This window comes from Geotrypetes seraphini, chromosome 1, assembly GCF_902459505.1.
Source record: "Geotrypetes seraphini chromosome 1, aGeoSer1.1, whole genome shotgun sequence".
In the NCBI taxonomy this organism is placed as follows: Eukaryota; Metazoa; Chordata; class Amphibia; order Gymnophiona; family Dermophiidae; genus Geotrypetes; species Geotrypetes seraphini.
The window spans coordinates 515940651-515954017 of record NC_047084.1 but is presented as its reverse complement, the minus strand read 5'-3'; the positions used below and the strand labels follow the sequence as shown (position 1 = coordinate 515954017).

Below are 13367 nucleotides of genomic sequence, written 5' to 3'. Positions count from 1 at the left end.
CCTTCGGGGTGGGGGTGCTAGCGGTCCTGCGGGGGGGGTTAAGGGGGGGGAGAATCGGACGTCGGGGGGGGAACTATGTAAAAAAAATTTTGTACAACGCGCTCACGCGTATAACGTGCAAGGGTATGCGCGGTACGTAAAAACCACGTATAACGCGCGCGTTATATGCGAGAAAATACGGTAAGTGGCTCCTGCAGCCATAAGGGCTATTGGGGTGGTAGATAAGTGAGTCTAGGGGATTCTGGAGGTGGTTTGAGGGGCTCACCATGACCTATAAGGGAGCTATAGTGAGGAGAAGACATGGCACCCTTTTTGTGAAGTTCACAGCAGTGCCCTGTAAGGTACCCCACTATTTAGGTGCCATGTCTGGGTGTTCAGTCCATCACTTTTCAGACCCCTCCCACGTCCAATAGGGCTTGTTCTACGCGTTTTTGACTTGGATGAAAAGTTGGACGAAAATGTGATATAAAGAACATAAGAACATAAGAACATAAGCAATGCCTCTGCTGGGTCAGACCTGAGGTCCATCATGCCCAGCAGTCCGCTCACGCGGTGGCCCAACAGGTCCAGGACCTGTGCAGTAATCCTCTATTTATACCCCTCTATCCCCTTTTCCAGCAGGAAATTGTCCAATCCTTTCTTAAACCCCTGTACTGTACTCTGCCCTATTACGCCCTCTGGAAGCGCATTCCAGGTGTCCACCACTCGTTGGGTAAAGAAGAACTTCCTAGCATTCGTTTTAAATCTGTCCCCTTTCAACTTTTCCAAGTGTCCTCTTGTTCTTTTATTTTTCGAAAGTTTGAAGAATCTGTCCTTCTCTACTCTCTCTATGCCCTTCATGATCTTATAAGTCTCTATCATATCCCCTCTAAGTCTCCTCTTCTCCAGGGAAAAGAGACCCAGTTTCTCCAATCTCTCAGCGTATGAGAGGTTTTCCATCCCTTTTATCAAGCGTGTCGCTCTCCTCTGAACCCTCTCGAGTAACGCCATATCCTTCCTAAGGTACGGAGACCAATATTGGACGCAGTATTCCAGATGCGGGCGCACCATCGCCCGATACAATGGCAGGATAACTTCTTTTGTCCTTGTTGTAATACCCTTCTTGATTATGCCTAGCATTCTATTTGCTTTCTTAGCGGCTGTTGCGCACTGTGCCGTAGGCTTCATTGTCATGTCCACCATTATCCCCAAGTCCCTTTCTTGGTTGCTCTCATTCAATAATATCCCTCCCATCGTATAGTTGTACCTCGGGTTTCTGTTTCCAACATGCATTACTTTACATTTCTCAACGTTGAACTTCATCTGCCATCTCGCCGCCCATTCCCCCAATTTGTTCAAGTCCCTTTGCAATTCTTCGCATTCCTCTTTAGTCCCAGCTCCACTAAATAGTTTTGTATCGTCCGCAAATTTTATTATCTCACACTTCGTGCCTGTTTCTAGATCATTTATGAATATATTAAATAGCAGCGGCCCGAGCACTGAGCCCTGCGGAACACCACTCGTGACCCCCATCCAGTCCGAGTAGTGGCCCTTCACCCCTACCCTCTGTTTCCTACCCGCCAACCAGTTTCTGATCCATCTATGTACGTCTCCGTCCACTCCATGGTTCTTCAGTTTCCGGAGTAGACGTTCGTGAGGCACCTTGTCAAAGGCTTTTTGGAAATCAAGGTATATGATGTCTATGGGGTCTCCTCTGTCCATCCGTTTGTTAATTCCTTCGAAGAAGTGCAATAAGTTCGTTAGGCACGATCTCCCCCTGCAGAAACCATGTTGGGTTGTTTTCAAAAGTTCGTTTCTTTCCAGATGTTCATCGATGTGTTCTTTAATCAGTGCTTCCGTCAGTTTCCCCGGAACCGAGGTCAAACTCACTGGTCTGTAGTTTCCCGGGTCACCTCTTGATCCCTTTTTAAAGATGGGCGTGACATTGGCTATCTTCCAATCCTCCGGGATCATGCCTGTTTTCAAGGATAGGTTGCAAATTTGCTGCAGTAGTTCCGCTATCTCCTCCTTTAATTCCTTCAGAACCCTGGGATGGATTCCGTCCGGACCCGGGGATTTGTCAGTTTTAAGTTTTTCTATCTGCCTGTGTACATCATCAAGGCTCACTTCCATGGATGTTAATTTTTCTGCTTGATTTCCATTGAAGATTTGTTCCGGTTCCGGTATGTTGGTTGTGTCTTCGTTTGTAAATACAGACGAGAAGAACATGTTGAGTCTTTCTGCGACTTCTTTCTCCTCCTTCACCGCTCCCTTCCTGTCTCCTTCGTCCAGCGGTCCTACCTCCTCCCTAGCTGGCTGTTTCCCTTTAACATATCTGAAGAACGGTTTGAAATTTCTGGCCTCCCTGGCTAGCCTCTCTTCATACTCTCTTTTGGCTTTTCGAACCACACGGTGACATTCTTTTTGATACTTCCTGTGCTCCTTCTGGTTCCCTTCAGTTTTGTCCTTTTTCCATTCCCTGAATGAATTTTTCTTATTGCCTATCGCTTCCTTCACTATTTTAGTCATCCATACTGGGTCTTTTGTTCGACCCTTTTTGCACCCCTTTCTGAATCTGGGGATGTGCAGATTTTGTGCCTCGCTCACTGTGTCTTTGAAAAAAGACCAGGCATGTTCTACTGTTTGCCATTTTTTGGAAGTGTTCCTAAGTTTCTTCCTTACCATTTCCCTCATTGCTTCATAGTTTCCTTTCCTGAAGTTGAAAGATGTCGCTATGGTTCTCTTTCCGTTCGGTATGCCTACTTCAACCTTGAACTTGATCATATTATGATCACTGTTTTCCAACGGTCCCACTACTTCCACTTCCTTTGCAGGTCCCCTTAGTCCATTTAGGATTAAATCCAGAGTGGCATTTCCTCTCGTCGGTTCTCTAACAAGCTGCTCCATGAAGCAATCTTGTATAGCCTCCAGGAATTCTGTCTCCCTAGCGCATCTTGAGCTTCCAAGACTCCAGTCTATCCCAGGATAGTTGAAGTCTCCCATAACAACTGTGTAACCGCTTTTGCATTCTCGCTTCATCTCGGCATCCATTTCTTTATCGCTATCTCCGGTTTGCCCGGGTGGACGATAGTATAGGCCCATCTTTATTTCATGCCCTTTCCTACCCGGTATTTTAACCCATAGCGATTCCAGTTTGTTGATCATCTCCGCTGTGTCCATTCTTGTCGATTGTATGCTTTCTTTTACGTATAGGGCTATTCCTCCTCCTTTCTGACCTGACCTATCCCGGCGATAGAGCTTGTACCCTGGCAGTGCTGTATCCCATTTGTTTTCCTCATTCCACCACGTTTCAGAGATTCTAATGATGTCTATGTCCTCTGCATTGGCCATGGCTTCTAGCTCCCCCATTTTGTTTCTTAAACTCCTTGCATTAGTATATATGCAGTTTAGATCCTGGCATTTTGTTGTCTTCATTTCTTTTCCCTGTGCTTCAGTCTTTGGTGTCTTCTCTTTTGCTACAATCTTTCTAACCTCCTCTTCTGGGTTAGTTGACTCCTGTAATTTGTCTCTTGTTTCTTCCCTGCCTTTTTTCCCCTCAGTATCTTCACGAGATACCTTCTTCCGAATCATCGACGCTAGGTCGACTGTCGGCTTTCCCCTTTCTCTTAGTTTAAAGCCTGTTCTATTCCTCTCTTGATGTTGTTTGCTAGAAGTCTTGTTCCCGCCGCGCTCAGGTGCAGTCCATCTCTCCTGTAGAGCTTGCTCTTGCCCCAGAACGTTGTCCAGTTTCTCACGAAGAGGAATCCTTCTTCCTCACACCATCTCCTCATCCACGCATTTATTGATTGTAGTTCTTCCTGCCTTTTCACATCTGCCCTCGGTACCGGTAGGATCTCTGAGAATACTATTTTCTGGGCCCTCATCTTCAGCTTCCTTCCCAGAATCTTGAACTGTTCTATCAGCGTGCCTCTTCTGTAGTCTCTCCTGCTGACATCATTCGTCCCAATGTGGATCATTACTGCGGTCTCTTCCGTCTCCGCTCCATCCAGGATCATCCCAATTTTGTCCACGATGTCCTTGGTTATCGCTCCTGGGAGGCAGGTCACCAGTCGATCCTCTCTCCCTCCTGCTATGTGGCTGTCCACATGCCTCAGTATCGAGTCTCCCACCAGGATCGTTGACTTTCCCTTCTTCAATTTTCGTTTCGGTCTCAGGTCAATGTCCTCAGCGTGCTTCACTCTCTCTTCTTCTGGGCATCGACTAGCCAATTCTTCCCCCTCGTGCGGTATTCTTCTGTGGGTGTCTTCTATGAGGTCACCTGCTTCTTGCTCCCCCTTCCAAGTTGGTGTTGGTGTAACTTCATCTCTCCTCTGGAGTTCGTTCTCTTCCACCCTCCTCCTGTATGCTTCCTCAATGAATTCCTCGAGTTCCCTGACTTCCTTCTCGATGTGTCTCTCACTCTTGAAGTCTTCAAATACCCTGGTAGGGTCCTCTGTGGTGTGCATTCCTTCTAGCTCCTGTATCTTGTCCTCAAGTCGCTTGACTTCTTTCCTCAAGCTTTTCAGCTCCTGACACCGACTGCATACGTATGACTGTCTCCCCGAGGGGAGGTAGTCATACATATGACAGTCCGCGCAGAACACTGGAAAGCTCATCTTCTGGTTACCTTCTGCTTCCATCGGGGTTACTACTTTAAGAAAACAGTTAAGTTTACGTGTTCCTTCTGTGCCTGCTGCCTTTGCACAACCTTGCCTAACTTTTGCTTGTGTGTGGTTGTTCCTTCTATATCTGCTTTTTGCCTTGATGCCTTCTTGTGTGTGCTGTCCTTTCTCTTCCTTACCTTACTGCTGCTTGAATGTGTTAGTCCCTTCTGCTCCTGCTTATTCTTACCTTCTGTGCTTGCCGCTTCTTTACCTTTCAGTCCTTCCCTGTGCTCTTGGGTGTAGTGACTTGGCCCTTCTTGAGGCCCTTCGCAAAGGCGCTCTCGCTAAGGCGAGCGCCTTTGCCGCTCGCCTTCGCCGCGCGCCTTACGGCTGTGCGCCGTTGGCTCCGCCCCCTTTTATGAGGGAGTTCGGTTTCTGACTCTCTGACGCGGTGGGGGTGGGCGGAGCTAACTCTCGCCCTGCCCCTAGCCTCCTGCTCTTCTCTGTCTCCCTCCTCTGCCTTAAAACAGCTTTAAAACTGCTTTTCTCCCTTTCTCCTGCTGACTCTCTTGCTTTCCTCTTTGCTTCTGCTGCTCCTCCTCATGTTAAAGATGGACGCTTTAGCTACTTGGACGATCAGATCCGCAGGAAAGTATAATTAGACGATTTTTGAAACAAAAAAAATTTTGGATGTATTTTTCGAAAATGTGTCCTAAGCTATTTTTTTACTTTGGACGACTTGCAAGTTGGACACAAACGAACTTAGACGTCCCTTTCGATTATGCCCCTCTTATTGCATAATTCTAAAAAAGTTATCTGGTCTATTTGTTTTAGGATCCTAATTTAGGAAGATCTGTATTTTAAAACAGATTTTGGCAATAAACAAAATTCAGGAATTTGCATACACAACAGCAGAAAAAGCTTTATAGAAAAACAATAGATGACATATAAAAGAGGAAAGTTCTTCAGTATTATTTGTCGTTCTTTAAGATCCACAATATTATTAATAGTGAAGAGTTCTAAGTGATTTTGTAACTCTTTCCAACAAAACAATAAGCTTGGAAACAAATTTATATGGCTTATGTAATAAACCTTTGCTATACAAGAGGGTGCTGATAAGTTCTCAGCCCAACCAAGAAGAGAATGATGTGGATATAGTTCAATCAATGAAATGAAACAATGTCAAAACATAGAATTTTGTTTCTGAAAATGGGCACTTAACGAAATAAGATAACACTCTTTTCAGAATTTAAGAAGTTGGTTGGTTGGGCTGAGGACAATCAAGCCATTGTGACATCACTGATAAGGTTGGCTCTTATTGGTGGAATGAAGCACTATGACAGCACAATCTCAGCTCTGGTTACCAGAGACTGAAACTCTTTACACTACCAGGGGGTGCAGAAAAGTTCTCAGCCCAGCCAAGAAGAGAATGACGTGGATATGGTTCAATCAATGATATGAAATAATGTCAAAACACATAATTTTGTTTCTGCAAATGGGCACTTAACGAAATAAGATAACATACTTTTCAGCTACAGTAGTAAAATAACGCTCAAAATTTAGGAAGTTGGTTGGTTGGGCTGAGAGCTTTTCAACACCACCTCACACCATGCACATTAAAGGAAGTCTAGAAAGACATTTTCACAAACATGATAACATTTGCATTACCTTTGTGAAACCGGCATAAAATAGATGTCATTTCTGACATACCATAAAAGGGTTTTTAAAATATTAATTGGTCCCATACAGGGCATCTAAGTAAAGAAGGTACATAGGTTCTTATGTTGCAACTTAAAAAAAAGAGTAGTGTTTGTTCTTGTCGAGCACATCTTTCCTATTTGATTTTATGGGTTCCTTTCTAAATTTTACATTTTTGATTGTAAACTACTTTGACCTGCTTGTCAGAAAAGGCTATATAGCAAGTTTTAAATAAAACTGTCCATACAAACCATAAAGGGGCATTATGACGGTTTACCCAGGGGTCTCGAAGTCCCTCCTTGAGGGCCACAATCCAGTCGGGTTTTCAGGATTTCCCCAATGAATATGCATGAGATCTTTTAGCCTATGCTTGGTAAATGTATTATGCTCACCCTTCACACTACGTAGTTATTGCGATTTATTAGCCGCTTTTAAAAGGGAAAGACAAGATCGATATCCCCCAAAAGCAACTGCATAGTTACTTTGACCTGTATTCCCATTTGAGCTGGGAAAGCAATACTTGAGCTGCATATGGCATAAGTGGCAAATCATCAATAGGACTTTTATAATGGAAAGGTTTATGCCTCTTTCCTAGTCTGGTCTTTTATTGACACACCCATGTAAAGGAGTCTATGTGATCATCAAGATTTTATACCCATAGGCCTATAGGCACATTTTCAAAAGGAAACCCCACTCTAGATTTCTGTTTGAAAATCAAGCCAATGGAAAAACAACAGGTTCAATTGTATCTAAAGAGGCCCAGATTCTATAAAAGATTCTTAGAGTTAGGCACCTAACAATTATTTAATTAGATTAATTGGTGCTGATAACAGTCTTACCCCTCTTTTATCAAAGTGCGCTAGCGGTTTTTAGCACGGGCTAACGAGGTAAGTGCTCTAATGCTGATAGGAATTCTATTCCTGATCATGCTAAAAGCCTCTAGTGCAGCTTGATAAAAGGGCCCTTAATTTGATCAATAATTAGCTTAAATTAGAATTCATTACAAGTTAGACACCTAAATCAGTAGGTGCCTACCAATTTCGGGTAGGGGCCTAGCCCAACACACCTACCAGATTATCAAATAGTAGGCATGATTAAAGGCAGATCATGGGTGTATCTTAGAAGTATTTTCCATGTAGGTGCTTAAGTTAGGCATCAATATTTAGGCCAAGAAAATCCTGGCATAAATAGGAGGTGCCTATGGTTTTGACGCCTACCAGTACCTAAGTCCAATTTAGGTGCTACTAGGCCCAATTCTATAAACTGAGCCTAACTAAAGATTGACAGCCACTATGTGCTGTATTCCTCAGTGCCTATTTTTAGGTGACATTTATAGAATCAGGGCTAGAAAGTCTACACAAAACATTCAAAGTGAAAGTTTCATGTGGAATTTCCTTCCTCCTTAACCTCTCTCTACCCCAACTCCATCTGTTTAAGAACACAGGTAAGTAATATTACATATGTTTTCACCCACAGTGAAAGGACTAAATTTCCAGTGATGCTCTTCTCACAGAAAAACAGCTTTGAAAACTGACTCCTCCATCATATAAAGCCTAATGGATAGGCAGACTTTTATGCCTCCTTGAAAAACAACCTTACCTCCCCCACCCCCTTTTACAAAACCATAGCATGGTTTTTAGTGCCGGATATGAGCGGTTTTGTAAAAGGGGGAGGGAAGGGTTAAGTACATAAGATAAATTGGTGCCTCAACTAATTTGAATCCCAACTCAAACTAAATTAACACACATTTGCAGTATAAGATGTTATACATATATGGATCTTTTAGTTATTTAATGAACAGCCATATTGAAGATTAAGACAACATTTCTGTTTCTTTAGAAGCAAAATAGAGCCACTTACAGGATGATGTGCAGGCGGTCGAGGGCGTGTGCCAAAATCAATGTGACCTACAGTACAAGAAAAACAATAATAAAACATTATACAAGCAGGAGACATCAGAAAACTATTAACATCAGTTTCTCAAAGAGAATGGAATCATAATAGCTAATTGGTTCCCAAATAAAACCCCCAAAAGCTCATATAAGCTCTAGGCCATGGGTGTCCAAACTGTGGCACGAGGGCTGCATGTAGCCCAGTTAAGTATTTTGTGTGGCCCCAGTTGAGGGCAATGCAGTGTTTTCCTCTGCTGCCCCCCGGTGTTTACCATCTTGCTGGCTCCCTCCTCTGTCTTGATGCAGTGTTTGCACATTTGTGCGGCCCCAGAAACATTTTTTTGGGCCAATGCGGCCCAAGGAAGCCAAAAGGTTGGACATCCCTGCTCTAGGCAGTGCTAAAGTTCTGTAGGCAAACTGTATTTATTGTGTTTCTTTTGTTGTTGTTTTTTTTTTACTATTTCTATAAGAAGCCTGATATTCAAAGACAAATAATCCAGATCAAGATGGAGGATGCTCCATAACTTATGCACATTGGATGTAAAGAGAGGAACATAGACCTTACCACTAATTGTATTAATTACAGTATCAGCCTCAGAGATTTATCTTCCTTTGCCTTTTTCTGCAAGAGTATGGTTACTGGCAAGTAAGGTAAAACTGATGTATTCTCACGCTGAATACAAGTGTAAGAAGGGCAAAGCCAGACTCTTTGTCACTATATAAATCTGCCCAGGAGAAGAATGATGGCAGCAACATGGCAGAATGCATTCAGATTATTACTAGGTTACAGTACTGACAATATTAAAGAAATTAAAATGGATCTATCTCAGCTGTATATGCAGTCTTCATTTGTTTGATATCAGATTGGAGACATTAGAACAATGAGTGAGTGAGTCATCTTGAAGATACCACACCAGAATGGCAGAAAATCTCCAAAATGGAACTGGAGCTGCTGTCAGCGATAGAATAAGCTGTAAACCAAAGCCATTGAAATAATATGAGATTTCTCGGACTCCCAGAGGGCAGTGAAAGCAAGGATCCTTTAAAGTTTATGGAGGAGTTTCTGCCAAAGTTTCTAAAACTTCAGTTTAAGCACTTTCTTCGAAACTGAAAGAGCACACAGAGGAGCTGGGAGACAAGATGGCATCCTGAGAGGGTGAGCTGTGCCCTTTCTATAAGATTTGTATTGCTATGCCAAAATAAGAGGGGAAAGCAGCGATCGTTCCCTGCCATTCCAGCTGCTCCCACACCAGGTCCAATGGACTGCTACTCAGTTTCACTGCAGTTGTCTAATGCAATTGCCTCACCTGTGGAGGGAGCATCAGGAGAAGATCAGCACTCCCTCTAGAGGCTGACATCACATTCAGTCCAGATGTTTGGAGCCCATTCCCTGATGCCAGCTTCGGAAGGCTATGGTCAGGAATTGCTCTTGGGGCCCTTTTCGGTGCCAAAGAGTTCTTCAGCAGGGCCTGCCCAAGTAAATGAGATGTCAGCCCAGGCTGCCTCTTTGGTGATAGTCCAGGTGTTTGGAGGCAACAAAACTGGAGAGGAACAAGAGATGGTGGTTGCCTTGAGTGGAGACATCTGATGCTGCTGCTGGATATAACTTTGAATTCTCTGTGGGATGCCATGGCTGGAATGTAGGCTATTTGTACAAAAAGCTTTTAGCAGGTACACAGCATTTTCTGGTAATTTAATATGGGTCACAACACTCAAGCAAAAAGTTGTATCTATTGAGAAAATGGTTCGTAGTTTTGGAAGCTACTGGTATATGGATGAGACACATTATGCTTTGATAAAAGATAAATATATTGTTGCATCATACAATAAAAATTTAAATAATATTGTAAGACATAAAATCTTAAAATTCCCAAAAGTTCCAGCTATATAATTTACTAGCTGATGCCCCGGCGTTGCACGGGTATTTAATTATAGCAATAACACAGTAAATGGATTGAAATAAAGATACTTTATAGTGGTGAATGAAATTATTTTTTTACAGCTTTATAAAAAGTACAATAATCAAATTATAATGTGAAATATTTGACAAAATGATACAATACAACTAACACAAAACTTGATTATAAACAACAATTTTAGTTTCACCTCCAGGAGCAAGAACATATAAATTCTTGGGTGATCCCACCCTTGATCAAGCAACATAGAGTTGTCCATGGGAAAAACAGGGGGATCTTAAATCCACTCCACAGTATGTAATAGTCTGTCCCTGTGATTTGTTGATTGTGATAGAAAATGCAAGTCTCACTGGAATTTGCAATCTCTTAAACCGAAAAGGAAGATCTGTTGGAATAAGTGGCATCCAAAAGTTTCAGTATTGATTTAAACAACTCAATATGTGGAAACTCAGGTTGAAAAGAAACTCCATGCAGTTTGTTCCCGGTTCAGAATGGAACCTGTGTTCCTAGTTCAGGAAATGTGAGTACTCATGTAATGTAATAACATTATGAACTGGGGTGCATGAAGGAAACAGTTACAAACACAGTTAGAACATACAAACTCTATATGTATGGTGTCCGTGGTAGAATAGAAACGATGTCCCTAGTGGTTATAGTGTCATAGAAAGTGTTTTATAGTTGGAATTACTGTGAGAATGGCAGCTGTTTACATTTTTTCCATTGACATGAATGGGTGAAATCTGATTTTCTGTTTGTAGCTCCGCCCATGTGTGCTGGTGGGCCGCGAGACCCTCAGAACATATCACCCCAGGTAGTGAGGGATCTGCATACCAAGTTTCGTACAAATCGGTCAAGCCGTTTTTGAATTACTGTGAGAATGGCAGCTTTTTACATTTTTTCCATTGACATGAATGGGTGATATCTGATTTTCTGTTTGTAGCTTCGCCCACGTGTGCAGGTGGGCCGCGAGACCACCAGAACATATCACCCCAGGTAGTGAGGGACCTGCATACAAAGTTTCGTCCAAATCGGTCAAGCCGTTTTTGAATTACAGTGAGAATGGCAGCTTTTTACATTTTTTCCATTGACATGAATGGGTGAAATCTGATTTTCTGTTTGTAGCTTCGCCCACGTGTGCAGGTGGGCCGCGAGACCACCAGAACATATCACCCCAGGTAGTGAGGGATCAGCATACCAAGTTTCGTTCAAATCGGTCAAGCCGTTTTTGAATTACTGTGAGAATGGCAGCATTTTACATTTTTTCCATTGACATGAATGGGTGAAATCTGATTTTCTGTTTGTAGCTCCGCCCACGTGTGCAGGTGGGCCGCGAGACCCCCAGAACATATCACCCCAGTTAGTGAGGGATCTGCATACCAAGTTTCATTCAAATCGGTCAAGCCGTTTTTGAATTACAGTGAGAATGGCAGCTTTTTACATTTTTTCCATTGACATGAATGGGTGAAATATGATTTTATGTTTGTAGCTCCGCCCACGTGTGCAGGTGGGCCGCGAGACCCCCAGAACATATCATCCCAGGTAGTGAGGGATCTGCATACCAAGTTTCGTTCAAATCGGTCAAGCCGTTTTTGCGTGATCGCGGCACATTCACACATACATACCTCCGATTTTATATATATAGATTCCAACTTTTGTTAACTCATCAACCACTAGGGGGTGCATCTACCACTAACTTGGAAGCTTCATATGATCTTTTGAATTTGAATTAAATTATTGAAAGTGATGGGACAGATGTTAAACCAGCAACTTTTGCTTTAGACCCAGCCCAAGACTGGTGTTTGAGGCTCTTCTTCTGCCATCGTGACATATATTATTAGTGGTCTGGGATGATTTATTTACTTGTTCAACCTGATTTAGTCACTAAAATTAGCCAGCTATTGCTTTAAATTTTTGGATATCTGGCTATCTGTTAAGTGCTAGTATTCATTTGCCATTTTACACTGAAAATTAGTGCTTAGCCAGCTTAGCGCTATTTAACTGGCCAGAAATGGCTTCTGGACAGTAAAATAGTGCTGAATATAGGGCAGATTCTATTTTATTTATTTAAATCAAATAAGCAGGGGATAATTCTGCCCTGAAGTACTAAAGTCAAATTTATTTTAAACAAAAAAGGAAAACACGTTAGATAACCAGATGTCATAACCATAGAAACATGATAGCAGATAAAGGCCAAATGGCCCATTCAGTCTACCCATCCACAGCAACCACTATCTCTTTCTTTCTCCAAGAGATCCTACATGCCTATCCCAGGCTTTCTTGAAATCAGACACAGTCTTTGTCTCCACCACCTCTTCTGGGAGACTGTTCCATGCATCTGCCAAACGTATTTCCTTAGATTATTCCGGAGCCTATCACCTTTTAACTTCATCCTATGCCATCTCATTCCAGAGCTTCCTTTCAAATGAAAGAGACTCGACTCAAGCACATTTACATCACATAGATATTTAAACGTCTCTATCATATCTCCCCTCTCTGTCTGCCTTTATAGGTAAGGGAGCCTGAATTGCCTTTTATGTGGATAAAATTACAAGCCTGCAGCTCTCATAACAACCCCTGCTTTCAACATTGCATAATAAGAGTTAAATATTACTTACTGGCATTTAATCCAGATGGCGGACATGGGAATGTGAGGACCCTTAGTAGCCCATCGGGTTTGTAGGAATAATGTTCAACTAACTAAGGCAAAATAAAAGGAAAGGGAATAAGGTTAAAAGAATACACTAAAAAACATGCCAACTAGCTCTGAAACAAAAAATTATTAACATACAGGATGATTTTTTCATTCTTAACTTTAGCTCCAATGAATCTTTCCACCAGTTACTACTTTAGAAGTGAAGAAAGTAATATAATAAAGTCATTCTTGCATGTGTTTGGCAACATACCCAGGTAAATTTCTTCTTAAAAATGATAACTGGTTAAAATGTATGTGCAATGAAGTGTCGATAAGACACATAAGGAGAGTCAGGAAAACAGGCTTCTACTGGAAAAGGAGTTTCTTGAAAATCTAGTTAGCATGCTAAATGCCATGGTAAGGAGGGACTAGGTGGTGGAACTCTGCAAAGATTCAGCCAGTAGTGGAGATTGTGAGGGATGCTTTTCTTTTTCTTTTTTTTTGCTTTTGCTGTTATGTACATTTCCAGGAGTCATAACAGGAAGCAGCAGGCAACTCTCATAAAACATCAGAGGAATAGAGACATTTGAAGTGATCGAGGATCTGTGTAACGCAAGGTAGAGGAAATTTAATGGGGCAATCGTTC

General features: G+C 42.3%; 1 protein-coding gene across 4 annotated transcripts in view; it reads right to left on the bottom strand.

Annotated features, from left to right (window-relative positions):
• Positions 1-13367, bottom strand: part of SYK (spleen associated tyrosine kinase) — a 145800-nt gene that overhangs the window by 42318 nt on the left and 90115 nt on the right. For all 4 annotated transcript variants that reach the window (XM_033928929.1, XM_033928910.1, XM_033928933.1 and 1 more), the window contains exons 5-6: positions 12705-12786; positions 8142-8188 (exon numbers count right to left, since the gene is read on the bottom strand). In XM_033928929.1, coding sequence (XP_033784820.1) covers positions 8142-8188; positions 12705-12786 — 129 coding nt within the window. The remainder of the gene's footprint in view (positions 1-8141; positions 8189-12704; positions 12787-13367) is intronic.